Here is an 18,097-nt window from a genome sequence, read left to right as displayed (position 1 = left end):
CAATAAACACCAACACAATCAGCCAATGGTGGAAGATCTGCACCTGAGAGCTCTGCAGAGCTGATCCCCTTCTGGGTAAGGACTGTGGATTTTAAGGAGAAAACCCCACCAGCTTCTGCTTCCCTATGAGGGACATGTGCCCAACCCCTCCACCCCATGTCCCCGGAGACCAGAACAGGTCTGAACATCTGAACAGTGCAAGGAAAATGGATGTTTTGTTGTTGAAGTGCTCCAGCCTGACTTGACTCCAAGCTGAAAGCCACAACAGCCCTGACACATCCCAAAGCAAACCAGGAACAGGCAACGGTGACCTGTGTGGAAAAACAGCCTTTCCACAGCTGGATGGCAATGGGGACACTCTTTATTTTGAAGAAATTAGAGGAACACGTCACTGAGTGATACCCAAAGCAAGGGAGTGCCTCAGATCTTACCACTCTTTCCAGAGCACAAGACAGGGACTGAGGCGAACTTGGGTTTGTCACAATCTCCAGCTACCTGTATTGTTATGGAAAAAAAATCAGGAATCAGCATCTACTCCTCCTTCTGTCCCTCCACTGATTAAACAACCCAACCCCAACAAACGGGCATAAAACATGTCCCTGAGCTGTCGATCACAACCTGCAGTGGGATCAGCAGCTCCTTCCCTTCCCAGCCCTGCAGTGGGACAGGACCCGTCCACCTCCACCTGCACCCTGGGAAGCTCGAGGTGCATGACCCACCCCCAGGGAATGCAGCTGGGCAGAGAGCACAGCCCAGAACTGGCACCTGTGTCACCGAAACTGCCTTTGAGGAGAGAAAACAAGTCACGGAGGACAAAGGTGTGACACAGCCCGTGCAGCAGGGCTGGGGAGTGAGGGGTGACCAGGCACAGCCCAACTCACTACAGCACTAACAGACCACAGGACATTGTACAAGGAGGGAGAAAAATTACAGAGCCCCACAAGGAAACCACAAGTGTGATTTAAAAGGTGAAAGTCTGTGAGAAACTATTAACAGGTGATCTGTGACACGTGATAAAAGGAGCTCATCGTGGTTAGCAAGAGGTTTTTGATTAATTAGCTGTAGAGGGAGGGGGAAAAGGTCTTCAGAGCAGGAAAACAGCTCTTTGATTCAGAGAAATACATTAAAAAATAAAATCATTGGCTGGGTCTGGCCAGAAAATGTATTTGTGTCAAGAAAGTCCCACTCAATCTGAACATGGAGGGGAACTGGGTGGGACAGCAGGACAGAGCCATGGGGGATGTGAGCTGGGCATTCCGCAACAAACTGGTTCCTCAGGGGATGCAGCAGCACTGCAGCTGTTGTGGTGCTGTGAACAAACCGCCTCCTCTGAGTGCTGAACATCCCACAGCATTTTCCACAGGGCCACAAGGGACCCAGGCTGTTCTGGGCACACACCTCACCCAGCAACACCAACCACCCGTGGCAGCCGGCCCACACCAGCACTGATAAAGTTTACCCAAGTTCCCCATTTCACCAAGAACTCAGTTCTCTAATTACAAACCAGAGGAAAATGATCTTGCCCTCAGCTCTACCCCTCCTCTCAGAGCAGCACTTGTGTTCAAGGCCAGCCCTGCTCAGTGCACACAACAACGAACACGAGCCCAGCGTGGCCTCCCACGCCGTGTGCGGTGCCGCGAGCACAGGCTGTGACAGCACCAGCTCTGACACCGCTGTCACCAACACGTGTCACTGGGGGAGCTGCACCCCCGGGGGGGTCCCAGAGCTAAACCCAGCATTGCTGCTTAAAATCCCCCCTCTTGCAGCTCAGACAAATCCAAACCGAGAATCCGTGGGTTTCCAGAACAATTTATTTCTCTAAGTCAGGCCCTTGGAGAGCAGGGCCTAGGTTGTGATAAACCAACACGGAGAAGATTTAACAATTTCATCATTTAATAAGTGATTTTCACTACATGGTATTGTACACTGTCATCTGTTCAAAAAAGATCAACAGCTTTTAAAAAACAAGATTCTGTGAGAGATTTATATAAACTGGTGATCAAGAGTAACACCTCTGGTTGGCTTATCGAGTTTCTGGGTTTCTTTGTAGAACAAAGTCTTTAGGCTGAAATGCACAAACCCCTTCCAGCAGATCCTGAGCCATTTCTGTCACTCCCAGAGCCATTTCTGTCCCTGCCCTGGGACTGCTGTCTCAGCACTACGATCTGCTCCATGGAACACAAGGAAACTGTACAAATGTGTTCACTCTGAGCATGGACAAGTGTTTATGTGCTATTTCCAGCCAGGACTTCCTTTTCTCTCCGAGAGGAAGGTGTGGATGGGAAGCCCGGCCAACTCGGCAGGGGGGTCGTGTACAAACGGGTTTCTAAGCAAACTTTGGCTTCAGGAAAGAGACACAAACACTTAAAATAATGGCTTTAATTGTCATTTGAAGTATAAGGAGAGGACCGTGTGTCTGAATTAAATATACATCCTACCAGTGATGCTGGCAAGGTTGAAGGTTATTCCTAATGTCAACAGCAATAAAAACTAGAGACAAGACAGTAAAAGAAAAGCAATCCCTTTAAAACAAAATTTAACGTAAAAAAAAGTTCACAGTGGTTTGTATAAACAGTATGTAATCGCTGACAGGAACAAATCTCTACTCTCACAGCACACGAGTGCCCTCTTTAGATCCTAAAGAACAAGATTTACACTACTCATGGTACAGTCCCAGCAGCCGTGCCTTACCCGGCTGGCAGGGGATGCTGTGGAGCTGTGCTGCTGTAACACCGACAAAAAGGGGACTTTGAAACTCTTTTCCTGGGAGGGACAAAAGTCTTTCATTCGCTGTTACAACCAGCAAATGCCATTCATCAAATGGAAAAGGAAAACCACAAACACGTTATCTATTTTGAGCAAGCTGAACAGCACAACATGACAGGTTTAAAAATGGAGGTTATAGACTATGATACAAGTCCCAACAAGGCAGAGCCAAGTGACTATTTCTTGGCTTGTTTTGTGATCATACCCCTGGGAGGTGTTACGGGTCTGCTGGAATTGGGCTTCTTCTTCTCTGCAGGTTTCAAGATCTGAAAAGACAGTGGGGTCATTTAGCAAAAGGCTTTAGCTGTTTTCCAGTCAAATTTCCAAATTCAATAATTCGCTCAAAGGTGTTATATGGGTCTTCTGGACAAGCCTAAACGTGCCCAGAATTCCCTCTCTTTCCTGCTCTGAGCTAGGCCAGGGCTTGGAGCAGCTGATCCCAGAGCCCACACTAGTAGGACCAGGCTGACAGCCAACAGCTTTGCCTGGGTGATTTAATTCCAGGGTAAAACAGTTCATCTAATCACACCAGCACAGGCTTATCACATTTTTGAAGACGTGACTGCAAACACTGCCCTGTCTACATGTGATAGCTGTAAAGACTTATTTGGAACTATTATTGTTTTTTAACAATAAAGCACTGATGCAAAATTCACAAATTTAACATGTGACCTCACTAACTAGGAGGTAAAAACGTTTAGCTACTGTACCTGGAAGGAGCACATTAGTGTTTCATCCACACTCATCATGGCACCCGCATTATCAAATTCTCCACAGTAATTTGGGGCAGAAAAGAGAGTTACCAACTGCCTTTTTGCAAAAAACTCGTATCCGTCTTCAACAACCTTTAGAGAGAAAAGCAGAAGTGTTAATCTGGGCAGATTCTTCCTGCCAAGGTGCAAAGCAGCTTTACCAGAGGATGTGTTTAAGGAGTATGAGTTCCAAACTTTTACATCAGAACAGGAACATCACAAGAACCAGTTCAGCAACAGAGTCCATTAGCATTGAGAAAACCCTTGTTCAAGAGTCACAGTTTTTATGCATTAAAGAAAAATGTTCATTACAAGGGCTGTTAAACACTGGGACACATTCAGAGATCCTCACAGATATTTCCAATTTGGTTGGACAAGACCCTCAGCACCTCGGGCTGAGCACGGGTGTGCAGGGCTGGACCAGGTCCTCCTGAACCTAAACTATTCTCTGTTTTAAAGTACAAAATGACAATACCTGATGAGCTCTACATATGAGATCCAAATCATGTTTATGGAGAAACTTAGCAACCACTTCAGCACCAAAAGTGAAGGACACTCCTCTGTCATTTTCACCCCAGCCCAGGACATCCTTGTCAGGGTCAGACCACAGGAGGTCACACAGGAGACCTTGGTCTGGTACATCAGTGGGCCGCATGATTCGTCTGATCTGCTCCATCGACTGCAGGTCTGGTGACAAACCTGTCAGAGGTAAGACACACACACACAGTCCACATGTCAGTCCAGCTCTGCTCTGCAGGACTGACGTGTTCCTTCAGGACAAAAATACTCCGTATTCCGAGTGATTCACCGCTGCCATTTTATGCAGTTCAACGGCGACATTAAACTGGCATTTTTTTAATCCTGTGTTTGTTTGAAGGCATTTGTAACAGAAGACAAGTCACTTCCTAGGAGATTTACTGGAAGCAAGATAAGCAAAGCCATTTCCATGTTTTACAGGATTACAATAATCTCAATAATATTGTGCAAGTGTCTGATAAAAGAGCTGTTAAGTAAAAGAGGCATTTACACCAGAAATCACAGGGTATGTTTACTGTGATGATCAGGCCTAGTAAGATGAAATACAGTATCAAGCCAATCTCACATAGTTTTTCACTGATGTGTGTCCCTGGGCAACTGTAATGGCTGGTAAGTGATAAAACATTTAAGGTGCAGTGTGTATTTTAAGCCCTCAAAAAGCTGCACGGAGCAGGTATCACAAGGTACAAGCCCATCTGTACAAATTAAACCTGCCAGGTCGTAGAGGGCTCTGAGCAGCCTGACCTGGTGAAAGACATCCCTGCCTGTGGCAGGGGGTTCTACTCAGTGACCCTCAAAGGTGCCTTCCACCCCACCCCACTCTGATTCAGAACAAACTCCTAGTCAGAAGTCTACAAAGCCCTACAAGGATATTTTACTCTTAAGGAGAGTCCATTAAACACGTGTTTTAGTGGAAAAGGAAAAGCAGATCATTGTGTCCGAGGCTACAAAACTGCCAAGCTCTGTGATTCACAAAACTGACACTCATCAAGCCCAACCCTTCCTCCTGCAGGGGCCAAGGAAGAGAAAAATCCCTGAAATTTTGAAGCTTCAGCAATGTAAACATGAAAATGCCACGACTGATACTGAGTATCCAGTTCCTCAAGTACCACCTAAGGACACGACTTACCCCCGTGACAGCAGAATATTTTCTCATCCACAATAGCTGCAATTGGTAAACAGTTAAAACAGTCTGTGAAGGTTTTCCACAGCTTAATATTGTATCTTCTCTTACCTAGAAGAGATTTGGGAGAAAAAAGTCAATATGTTTTCTAACACCACAACCAACCTAACATGGCTGCCTTAAGTTTACTGAGACTTGCAAAAGGTCAGCACAAAAGCCTATACACAATTTATCTTCTGACACCCACTGACTTATTTCATTGCTTCAAAGACAGTTGCAAAGGTCTCTCATTGTGGCAGAGCTCTGAGAACAGCACAAGTCTGTTTAACTGGATGGCATTCTCCTGTTGGCAGCCAGGCTCTCCAGTCTCAATTTTGCTTTGGAAAATTATCCCTTGGAGAATTTCAGAAAATCTTGCCATTTCCTTCAAGGGAAGACAGCAATTCTTGAAAAGCAGATTTTCTTTAAAATTCTGCTTTACCATATAAAGTCACTCTCAGCAAAGAAACGGGACTGAAAAACGAAACAGGGACCGAAAAACGAAATTGCTACAGTTTTACGAATTTCAAAAGGACTCTCCCAACAGATACAAACCCTGAACATTTTTCGATCTATGACTAAGCCTGTGATTAATCTCTGAAATACCACACACATCTTTGTTTCCTCACTGGAGGAGAGCAAGACATGGAGAGCACATCTCGTAAGCTGCAAGCCAAGTATGTCGCACCACACAAGTTGTGACGTGCTTCAGCGCACAGTTAATTTAACAGTATCATCTCCTCTATATCATCTGGATTAAGTCATATCCTTTGAAACATGAACATACATTTCTATTTCACAGCAAAATTGCTTGTTCTGCTCTGGTGATGTCTCTGTACAGCCCCCATCACCCCCCCCGGCAGAGCCAGAGCCGGTGACGGCACAGCCACACCGTGTGTGTTCAGAAGGAGCCCAACGGTGCCAAAGAAATACCAGCACTTCCTCCATCCCCAGGTAACACTGCTCCAGGTAACACCTCCTGCAGCTGAAGGCACCTACTGACACACCAAGGAGCTGCTGCTCAGTCCAAGCACTGTCACACTGATGGCTGCACAGCTCTGCCCTGTTTAGGAAAGGGGACACTGGTTTTGGCCAAAGCAACAGCACACGGTACAGCAGGGCTGTATCCAGGGAAGGGCCACGGCTGGGGGTTCTTTTTTAACACTACAGTGTTACAGGTCTTAATAGGAAATAGGTGTCAAGCACTGTAACATAATCACAGCAAGACCAGCCCTCACAAGAATACAGCACCACCCCTCAGACTGAAAGAAAGAGATGAACTGTTGTGAATAGCACATCAAGTTACATTCTCTCATCTCTCATTAGATGACCTTATCTTCTGAATTTTACCACTGAGAACTGTTAGTTAACATAGCAGCCAATAAATGAAATTACCCAGTTGGTTGCTGATTTGTATGTGAGGATCAGACTCCCAGCAGGATCAGGGAAAGGACACACTTCCCTTCCTAAAATGGGTTAATGGCCCCTCTAAAGAGCACATGAGAAGGGGCACTGCAAATTCAGAAAGAACCATCTACCTCTGCAACACCGGCCCCTCCTCCCCTGCTGTCTGCAGCCAGAGAGGCTGTTACTGTAACACCTCTGTTACTCACATTCATCATAAAACCCATAAATTCTATTGATGCTGGCACATTCATGGTTCCCTCTGAGGAGGAAAAAATTCTCTGGGTATTTGATTTTGTAGGCCAACAGAAGACAAATTGTTTCTAAAGACTGTTTTCCTCTGTCAACGTAATCTCCAAGGAACAGGTAGTTGCTTTCTGGTGGAAAACCTCCATATTCAAAGAGTCGGAGCAAGTCATAGTATTGCCCATGGATGTCACCTGCAACGAGATTCAGACACAGCACAGAAGTGACCCTTCACTACATTCTCTGATTTATTCCAGAGAAAATCACAGATGTTTCAGAAAGAAAAAAGCTTGCAGTTACATGCTGCCCATAATGTACTTAAAATTACAGTAAATATATGTAAGATCATCTCATTTTAAGTTTGACATCTATGCAATGCAATGGTTAACAGCACAAAGAAATAGCAGGTAGCTACTTAAAAATGTTCCCTTGTATAAAACAAAATGAAGGTTCCAAGAAACCAACTGTGTTTTCTGGAAACAGTAATTCAAATTCTAGCAGTGAAGCTGCATCAAAAATGAAATTGGTATTTCTGCCTTTAGTTTAAATCATGGGTTTGTTTCTGACAAGCAGAATGCTAAATCATGATTTTAGACTACCCATGTTATAAATATTGAACAAGCTGCTTCAATTTGAAGTAAGTCCTCAGTGTTAGAGTAGGATAAAATACTGTTTGCTAGAAGCTTTCAAAAGTGCATTTACTGAGGCTTTTATGTTGACATTCTTCATTCTTTTAGCGTAAGCAGACATGTACGTGTGTGCAAAATGAGCACTGCTGTCTGCAAGTGTGGTGAAACCAAACTAGAAAGTAATTCCAAGAAACGGGACAGAAATTTAAGTTTGCAGAAGGATTTTAAAATATTGTCAACGCTGTACAGCAGCTACAATAAACTACTGCAGTTCCTCACTGTTTCCCCTTGTTCAGAATGGGCCAGATGTCATTTAACTGATACAGAAACTCCTTTCCAAAACGTCCTGTGAATCCCTTCCCCAAGACCTGGTGAAACTGGACCAGTTACTTTTTGGGTTTGGAATATTTTGGTTCCTGCATCAACTCCCACATGTTACCTCCTCCCCATTCCTCTGCCCTAGGTATCCAGCAGGGTTTTATTTTCCCTTTTGCTACAATTACTTATTAGTTCCACTGTTAGTAAGTGAAAGCAGCATCCAGTTATTTGTTCTCTAAGGTCTGCATTGACCTGACACACGCCCAAAGACCAAACCAAAAATCACAGTACTCACCACAGATTTTCAGGGGAGCTTCAAGTTCTAGCAGAATAGGCTGACTCAGAAAGATTTCTCTGGATTTCAAGCACAGTCCTCTAATTTCATTCTCTTGGAGTTGCACGTTTTTGCCCGGTTTCGATCCTCGCACTGTCAGAAGGAGTCAGAAGTCAGTTATCAAGAGCAGCAACACCCCCAGGGTTCTGTTAAGAGCCTGACTAAATGTCAGTGTAGCACTGAAGGAGAAGGTACCAGGGCAGGATGACGCTGCTGAGGTGAAACACAGGGCCCTGCTGCAGGGAAAGGGGAGCGTGTCCCTTCAAGGCCTGTGTTACTTTCATTTAACAGAATTCATGGCTCAACACTTCCCCCCTTCAATGTCACATTTTAAATAGCAACAGTTTAGTTCCATTTAGCTATAAACCCAGCTCAGACAATGTGACTGTATATATTTTATTCCTTTAACGAAGCAGTTACACACTTGAAAGCTGTCTGAACCTGAGAAAAGGGCGAGTGCCATTTGATCAGCACAGCACAGCTCAAATGTGTGAGCTCCCCTAAACCAGCACAGCACCCGGCCCAAGAGAGGGCCCATAAATCCTGGACTGCCCCGTTCTACGTTGTGGATGCAAAGGTGGAAGATAAAGGAGCACATGACTGGAAAGCCATGACTATAGTTAAGGAAGCAGTTTTGGATCACAAAGACAAAACATCTCTCCTTATCACTGCCTTTTGAGCACAGTAAGACAAGTGAGCAGATCTATGGCCCAGCCCCAGGCCACTTCACCCTCTCAACTCCCCTCCTTCACACCCCTCCATTATCTCTTCAATCTCCCCCACTGCAACAATTTATAATAGTTGGTTCCCTTTTATGTACATTAAAGTTTCCTGCTCTGGACAAGGACACCAGACTGGTCTGAACAAGTTTCACCCCCCCCCTTTGTGTTGCCCAGAAATACAAAGGACATTTCTACAGCAGCAACTATGGCTCAGATGGCACACAAGAGCATTTATCAGGGTTAGGATAAGACTAAACAAAAACATTTCTGAGTATGCCATTAGTGGTGAAGATTATTTTTATTTGGCATCAAAACCAGAGACAACACACAACACTGATAAAGCTGAAGAGGAAAAAAAGCAGTAAGAGCAGCAGTCATTGTCCACAGTGTAACCCACTGGTTTAGCTGTATCAAAGCCAAAGGAGCTGAGAACTTGAGCCTCAGCTGCCTGGAAATGCTCTGCCAACACCTCCAGAAACAAAATCACTACACTGGTAAGGCTGCCCAGTTAAGGTGACTTACTGTGAGCAACTCCTATTGCACTGAGACTGAAGAATCAATGCCCCATCCAAAAAGGTTTGATATTTAATTGCAAAAAAAAGCAAGCAACAATCCCTCCAAATACCTATGCAGTATCATCTTCCTGAATTCCTAAATAACCTCTTCACCAGCTACCATTTCAGCCTGTCTAACCCCAGTGAGAGATGTGGAAGGTGCAGATGACTCAAATCCCTGAACTGCCACTGTGGGCCTTGTGCCGTGTGGAGCCAAGTGAGAACTGCAGCAGGAAGGGCGGGGGGTGCTCGGGGCATGTTTTGGGAACAGCACGAACAGACACAGTTGTGTTCCAATGTCTCATTAGCACAGAAGCTTCCGACTTCTACGTAAGCCCCTGATCAGGAGCAGAAATCATTGTTCAGCCAGTGTGGATCTTACCCAGACCATGAATAAAATAATGGCTGTGCAATATCCATACATAAAATCACGTGTCAGATACAATCCCTACCAACCCTACAGTGTTAGTGCTAAAACAGTTCTTCCCTGACTCCCAGAGACCTCAGGCACGGCGGCACCAGCTGCCCTACAGAACCACAACACCCTAAACCACCCAAACTGTCCTCAAACAAGCTTCCAAATTAAACCTTAGTTCAAATTACAACGTATACTGACAGTGACACGATTGTAGGTCAAAAGTCAGGGCTTTAACAGTTATCTCTCAAGCAATACGTGCTCCTTTATTCTTCCTTGCCCACCACTGACATTCCACGCCGGCACTGGAATTACCACTGCACTTCATGTCTTCCATTAAAATATCCCAAGTAATGAAGCATAAAAATGGAAGTTAAATCTTTGTCACAGCAGTTTATCACGCATGAGGCTTTTCATCTACACAGTCATTTTTTCATCCATACAGTAATTTTCCAATGACTCCTGAGCAACAAGCAAGTCACTCAAAATGCCAAATATCCAGAAGCTATAAAGAACAGAAATTTTTAGAATTAAGTGATAAGCTCGCTGAATTATGAATGTAAAACTGATTTCCCCCTAATCTTAAATTTTACCAGCCACCTTTGTTTTCAAGATAATACAATATATTTGTATTTAGTTTTACGAGAAGCCAAAAATCTGATTTTCCATGATTTTGGTCATGTCAGAAATTGCTAAAACTGAACCCTGTATTTCACATCCATAAATTAAAAAGTACAAAATATTATACAGACTATGTAATGCACTGAGTCACTAAAGCTCATGAATAAAGCATATGCATTAATTTTTGCTAAAGATTAAATGAGGATCTGAAAACTGTTTCAGACACAGGTTTTCTAAGTTTCTTCAATACATTTTCGTTGAACTGGTATAATCCTCATGCTGTTTTAGTCACCTGCTTCTGGAAAACCGTGACAAGATGAAATGGTGCTCTGCTGCAGTTCCCAAACTCAGCAGGACAGTTTGGTTCAGCTCTGCCTGCCAGTGACATTGTCACCACTATGTCCAACAAGGAACTGGCACAGAAGAAATGAGTGTGTTCAATTCCTTCTAACATTGACCTGTATATCCTGAAAAGCTGGGAAATAAAGTGGGTTTGGCTTCAGAAGAATTGAATATGCAGAACTGCATGTTGGTTTGAGGAATCTGTATTTTTAGTGCAAAGATTTTCTCGTCCACAATGAAAGAGCTGGCACAGAAATGCAGGATGTTTAGTCTAATGACTTCTTAAAAGGTTTCTCTGAGTCTTCAAATTACTCAGGCCCTCTAAGAAAGGCAAAAATAATATACTATGAAAAATCTGTTTTTGTTTACAGTTTCTTTTCTCTGCTTTGGATCAAAACAAGGCAGCTTGCAGAGACCAGACAGTAGGATGCTAATTGACAGCTTGGTCATAAAGTCAAAAGAGCAGCTCAATAGTCCTGTACGGGCACATTTATTCTTTCAATGAATAAAAAATAACCTCTCAGAAACAACAGTCTGGAGCTGACAGTGAAACAAGCTAAAGATTAATCAACTGGGGAAAAAAGTCAGCCCATTTCAAGTAGTATTTTATTTGTGTCTGAACAACTGCTGCAGTATTTCCAGACAGCAAAATATTCCCACCCTCTTTTAGGCAGAGACGCTCCTGTTCTTAAAAATAATTTCTTGGGAGCCTAAATTTCAGTGTCCAGTCTGGGCAGTTTCCTAACAAGTAAAATCTTTTCTACTGTACAAGTATGAGAAGTTTTGGAAAAATAAAGCTCTCCACTGGATGGAAAAGACTACAGAAAACATCCCTCCCTGGAACCTGGAAGATCTCTGGAGAAGTACTGCCGAGAACACAGGTTCCACTATTAAAACTAATGTTGGTTTCCAAGACAAGGACAAAAACTGCCAGAAAACAGCAACAGATACCAGCTCTAAAATTAGCGTATTATAAACGGTGCAGTACGGCAGGCGCCCAGCAGAGGGGGAACAGGAAGGAAAAGGAAGAAGAGCGAGAACTTAGGGCACCCCTGTCATTTTGGTGAGAGCAAACAGAGCGAGTACAGAGCAAGTACAAAGTGTAGCTGCAGCTGCCAGGAGTTACAACACCACCTGACATCCAGGAGAACTGTTCTACATTTCCTTGGGAAGGATAAATGGGTCAGGAATGACTGCTGTAGATCCCACAGAGCACATCCATGCAGAGCACAGACTCCTACCCCACCTCCCCTCCCTTTTCCAACACTCACTTTGGTGCCACAGTCCTTTACGTCACTCAAGGTTATTATGAAAGGGATGATAATTAGGAAAGTATTCGAAAATAGCAGAAAGTTCAACAATGCCAGAAATTTCAGTGATCCAAACATCTCATTTCCCTTCAGTACTGCATTAAAAGAAGCAGCTGAAAAGCTGCCAATTGAAGTGAGAAAATTAACCTGTCCTACAGAAAATGTTTTAGGGAAAACATTCTATCTGCAGGTCAGTTAATTTTTTTGGCTTATTAAACAAGTCTCTCAGTTTTACCATATTTTACATTAAGATGCCTGCAATCCCAGTGACATTTCCAAAAATACTGCAGGTTGGTTTTAATCTTTTTAGCAGCTCCCAATGACAGTTTCACAGTCAGTTTTGCACCACAGGCACAAAGGGAATAAATAACTTGAAAGTGGTTGATGTAAAAAAGGTTTTACTTTACTGCAGGCACTTCCAGCTTTGATCAGATCACTTCAAATTCAAAACTGAAACGGAAAAGCAACTCCTCTGTAAAAGCCTCTAAAAAGAAAAAGTTCCAGTCTGCTTTCTAGTATGTCAGAAGTTCACAACAGTGTTATCAAATGGAAGATTCTGCATGACTGCAAATTTTTCATCTTGTAATGTACTTCCCCATGCAGACAGATGGAGAGCAACAGGTCACAAACACTGATCACAAACACTCAGAGATGACAAATTCCTCCACTTCACTGCCTGGGCAACAAGCACTGAATTTAACAGACTTATTTGAATCCATGGCACTGATAAGAATCTAACCCTCAGTTCTGGAATTGAGAGTTTCTATTTCCCACTCTTAGAAACTGCTGCACCACAGCAGGAAACAATTAACATTAAGCTACACAAACTATGGAAAATTATGTGTTCAGAGGTCAAAAAGTGCTGCTTGTCTACAAGAAACCTCATCACAGCATCCCAACTCACCCACAAGTGAAACGTGAGACATTTCAGGTTCACATCTCTGAGAATCAGACTCCTCTCTCAGTACACAAAGCTGAAGAACAAGCAACCCCCTGCAGACCCAGTTAATGCTGTATTTAGCAGAAAGGTGAAAAAGAATTCAGAGAACTGTATTTGTAAGAAATGGTCTTCTCTGTTGTCAGCAAAAGTTTATCCATGCTCTTTAGCTCAACTATTTTTAATAACTCGATGATAATCTTCCCCTATTTAAAGCAAATTAGAGAGAGTATGTCCTTGACAGCTCTACAACGGGCTTTACTGGGAATAGAAATCTGTGGGTGTATAAACAGAAATGTTTGAGGATTTAAGAGTCTTTTTGCTGATTTTAGTGCACTAACCAGGATTTCAGCTTTCAGAATGGCTGCCACCATTCTATCCTTGCATGGCTTTCTGCAGAGTAGCCTCCATTCATTAGTTAGTTTTCCCTTAGTGCTTGCAGAGGATGCAGCACAGGAAAGATTTTCAGAAACACATTTCAACTTGGGTTCACTTATGTCTGCTGACATTACTGTTATTTTACCCTGTTTTTCATTGTTACCATGGTAGGACTAATGCACTTCAATCTTGTTTTCTAAATATGTTGCTGTGAGCTCCAAACCAGACCCTACTTAGCTGCAAAAGCTGCCAACTCAGTCGATGAAGGAAATGGATAAGGGGCTCAGGTTATAGGAACACCACCTGCCATGACACAGAAAGGAAGCCACACTCACACTCAGGGAATCAGGATTTGTCACTCATTCTTTACTGGGAGCTGAGCAGGAATTCTGCCATTTCCTGGAACCTTTTCCAAGACCATACAGGTGCCACTGATTTTCATCTTACAAGGAGCTGGTTTCGGGTCTTGTCTCCTGGGAGTTTTGACTCAGCACACACACAGCTGCAGGCTCACAAGCACAGTTGCTGCCCACAGCACTCCTGCCAGAAGGGCAGTAATCTGCTCTCGTGTTTGTCCCTTCTTATTCCTCAGGAAAGTGAGTTATGTCCATCAATATTCAAGCCTTTATCCACTCTCAAGGACACTTAGGAAACATTTTAATATTCAGTGCAGGATATTATCAGTTACTATATTTTAGAGGCCTTATTCTTGTGATTATTACAGTTACTAAAAGTGACACCCTGTACTCGTGAGATTGCTCCCAGCAGAACACAACTCTCGTTAGTAAAGAAGGGAACAAATATAAATTCAACTCCAGCAAAACCAGATCAGCATGTTCAACGTTTTAACTGATCATTTTTCCAAGGTTGAGAACAATGTTACTGAAAAATGCTTTTTGTGACATTTCAAAGCCAAACAGCTCTGTACTGTAAACATGCAGAGCAAGAAAGACTCTTCAAATATTTACCTTAGAATGAGAAGCTGAAGTATATACTTCCAGGTCTCTTAAAGAACAAACTAATCATTTCAGCTAGCCAGCCTAATGTGAGTGGGAGAATATCCACTATGTGGGGGAAAAGTAGGAATAACATCATTTGACCAGAGAAATCAGGATAGAGAGCAACTAAAATCCCTCACAAATACATTATTAATACCCCATATTAAGGACAAAAGCAGGAGTAATTTATTATTCACCTTTCACTTTGCCTCAACCATTAGAATCACTGCTTCTTCCAACAGTGCAATGCTAAGGCATACGATAAAACAAAAACCTGCCTGTGTTTGCTCGTTGATTTCCACTGTTTTTCTAAGTATCTTCTTAATATTTGGATTTGTTACCCTTTAAAAGGGATAAGCCCCCGTTCATACCCTTTACATTTCATTAGCAAAATCACCTAAAGCTAACCACTGTAAAAATATGTAAGTATTTAAGGCTTGAAGAGAGCTAAAATGAAATATCAAACTGCTCTAAAATTAAAGCTTGCACAAGGATTTCAGCAACTCAGTTTGTGATCTGATTATTAAACGAGATTTAAAGCAGTGGTTTCATGCTTGAGTATGATTTTAATCTGTGTGCAACCTTGTCTGAAGGGGAGATCACCTGAAACAGTGCTCAGGTACGGGCACATCACACTTTGTAAACTAACATTAATCAGTGGTTCTTCCAGAACTGCACTGAAAAAGTATGATTTGTTTGCTCTAAATTTAAATAGGATGAGAATTCTTACACATGCTTCAAATATTGGTCCCCCTTCCATTGAATACCCTGCAGATCACCACCTTGGACGCTCAGTCCTGTCACCTACCTGGCCAGACCTTAATAATTTCAGGAAAAGGATGAGTCAAGTTAATTTTAAACAACCCAAGACAATTGCACAGTGATTTGCACAACTTAACACTCTATAAAGAAATGCAATGTTTGCTAAAATGCACCATCATTTTAGAAAAAAAAAAAAAGTATAAAAATGACAGACTGTCACAAAGGTCAGTCACAACTCTCTGTCTGGCAAAGATGTTCATAACAGACATTTAATAAAAGCAAAAAAAAAGCACTAGCACAGGTCACTAACACTGGTAATTGTTTCAAATATTGAAAGACAATCATTGCCTCAAGGAATCCAAAATCCCTTCTGAAATATTAATAAAGGACAAAAATTAATTTCAGTTCTGGCAGCTGATGCAACCTCAGGTAACATCTGTAGTTGAAGGAAGCATCTGTTAAAAATAAACCTTCTGAAGCCTGATTTACGAATTCTTATCTGCTCCAAAAGTCTAATACTGATATAAACTGGGTAAGAACTTAAATTATTGACACCGTATATCTCACTACTTTTTGAAACTTAACAAGAGGAATAATTCAAAATCATTCAGGTCTCTTTCTAGGATTATTTTATTCCATCCTTTTGATATTAAGAATTTACACTTTGAGAAAATGGCACTAGGGAAAATCAGTAAGAATTGTAACCAATACCTGCAGTAAAACTGGGCATGTATTAATATGTCACCAAACATAGGACATACAAGACCTGACATTTACAAGTTGTACTACTGGAGTTTCAGGAAAATCCTGGTCTAACTTTATGAAGGGAAGTCTTTAAATAATTGAAGCCAGGGGAGTTTAAATTGGTAACAGGCAAACCCCAAAACGGATGAGAGGAAAAACCTCATTTACTTTTACTTATTCAGTAATCCCATAATTCATCCATAGGATTTTTAACTCCAAATAATTTCTAGAATAGCACTCTTGTTCCTCTGCCTGACCTTCTGCTATCCAAGCATTACACAAGCAAAATCCTGTAAGAAGGAAAGTGTGTAAGAAAGACATTTCTTCACCATTTGTCTCAGCAACATCCCAGATGACTTTCTGCCAAATGTTAAAAAGTTAAATCCCTGAACAAGCTGTTCAAGTGTGAGCCCAGATGAGATGCCTGCCCTGACACACATGAAATGAGGCTGGATCAGCAGAGCTTCCCCCTCTGAATAATTATGATTTTCCTTGATGCCTGGAAGAGAATTTTTCACCGGTGACTTCTCAGCCTTTTGACCTAAAATCAGTCAACTCCAGTCCAGTGCTGACCCCTGCAAGCGAAAAAATGATGCTGGAGACACCCCCTGCAACTTCCAGGTTTTCCTTCGATTTAGGAACTCCCAGATAACTCTTTTCACCCCCAAAGCACCAACAATACCAGACAATAAGCCCAGACAAAAAGACCAAAACCCAACCCTCGATTCACACCTAAAACCCCACCATATGTTACGAGTTAAGAGCCAAAATCCTGTGGCAGCGTTAATGCGAGCAGCTAATCAAAGCTAAACCCAGGGTACACGGCAGATCCCTCCCGACTTGCTGAAAAGCTGCCGAAACACTCTTTAAACACGCTGGGTCTTGATTTCCAGAGCCCCCCGACTGCCCAGCCAAGCCCTGACCCCATGTGCATGTGCGAAAGGCAAAGAGAACGCCCCCGGCTTTTTAAAACACCTTCCCACGAAAATAATACTGAATTAAGCATCCCCTCAGAGCTGCAGGGGGACAGCCGGCTGGTCTCAGCATTGCACGGGGGGGCTCAGGAGGCAGGAACACGTTGGAAACACGCGGGCTGAGGGGAAAGTTGGGGCTGGGGGGGCAGAGCCGGGCGGGGAGGCGGCGGCGGCGACCCCGGGCAGACAAAGCGCCTCAAGCCCCTCCATTTTGGTGCCCCCTCAGCCCCCGCCGGGCGGGCGGGACGCGGCGCACAGGCCCGGCCGCCACCCCCCCCACACACACACACCCCGCCGCCCCGACCCTCACCCTCCAGCAGCCGTTGGATGATGCTGTCGATGTTGAGCTTGTCTATATCCGCCATCGCCTCTCAGTGGCCGGGCGGAGCCCTCCCCGCCGCTCCGCTCGCGGCTTGGCCGGTCCCACGTCTCTCTCCTCGTTCTGTCTCGTTGTTGCCCTTCCTACTGTGCGCCTTCCCTCGCGCTCTCCCTGTCCCCCCCCCCCGCCCGCCCCCTCAGCGCAGACCCAGCACCGAACAAAATGGCCGCCGTCCCCTCCGCGAGCGAGCCCGGCGCATGGATACTACGCGCGCGAGGCGCCTCCCCGGGAACCGTTTATAGGCCGGGCGGGAACAGAGGGGGCAATGACGGCCATCCGCGGGATCCTTCCGCTGCCGGCAGGAGAAGTAGTGCGGTGGTGCCGCCTCCCGGTGTCGCGGCTGTCGCGACGGTCGCGTTGTGGTGGCTGTCAGAGTCACACAATCGATTAGGCTGGAAAAGACCTATGGGATCGACCGATGAACCTATGACCGATCACCACCTTGTCAGCTAGACCGTGGCGCCAAGTGCAACGTCCAGTCTGGCCCTAAACAGCCCCAGGGATGGTGACTCCACCACCTCCCCGGTTCCAATGTCTAATCGCCCTCTTTGTGAAGAAAGGCCGGTCCCATGTAGGGTCCCTGAGGACTTGGGGACTGCAGGGAACTGGAAGGGGCCACCATCGCCTTCACCTTCTTCCCCCCAGCCCCACGTGCCCCACACACCTTGTCCCTGCACACCATGAGGGAGACAGTGGCTGCAGGCAGGGTTTTGGTGCTGTTCACCCCATTTTAGGGCAGGGGGAACACATCCCTCCTATCCTTCACCTCACACCCAGCCACTGCTGCCTCACAGCTGGAGGCAATGTGGCCTG

At 44.2% G+C, this 18,097-nt stretch overlaps 1 protein-coding gene across 2 annotated transcripts; it reads right to left on the bottom strand.

Moving 5' to 3' along the window:
• Positions 1 to 343: 343 nt before the first annotated feature.
• On the bottom strand, positions 344 to 17,477 carry PPP1CC (protein phosphatase 1 catalytic subunit gamma). 2 transcript variants are annotated; one of them, XM_051785847.1, is made up of 8 exons: positions 17,216 to 17,477; positions 8,110 to 8,241; positions 6,831 to 7,061; positions 5,185 to 5,289; positions 3,994 to 4,217; positions 3,477 to 3,611; positions 2,972 to 3,032; positions 344 to 495 (listed from the first exon to the last, which is right to left on the bottom strand). In XM_051785847.1, exons 1-8 carry the CDS (start codon positions 17,268 to 17,270, stop codon positions 479 to 481), a joined length of 960 nt encoding a protein of 319 aa, XP_051641807.1. In that variant the 5' UTR covers positions 17,271 to 17,477; the 3' UTR covers positions 344 to 478. The 2 variants fall into 2 exon arrangements, with proteins under 2 accessions (XP_051641807.1, XP_051641806.1); XM_051785846.1 differs by lacking the exon at positions 344 to 495 and having other exon boundaries at positions 1,794 to 3,032.
• Between the last annotated feature and the right edge of the window lie 620 nt (positions 17,478 to 18,097).

Source organism: Manacus candei, unplaced genomic scaffold (assembly GCF_025592945.1).
Source record: "Manacus candei isolate 608988 ecotype Guabito, Panama unplaced genomic scaffold, ASM2559294v1 h1tg000020l, whole genome shotgun sequence".
Lineage (NCBI taxonomy): Eukaryota > Metazoa > Chordata > Aves > Passeriformes > Pipridae > Manacus > Manacus candei.
The sequence above is the reverse complement of the archived record's forward strand: the minus strand, read 5'-3'. Positions and strand labels throughout refer to the sequence as shown.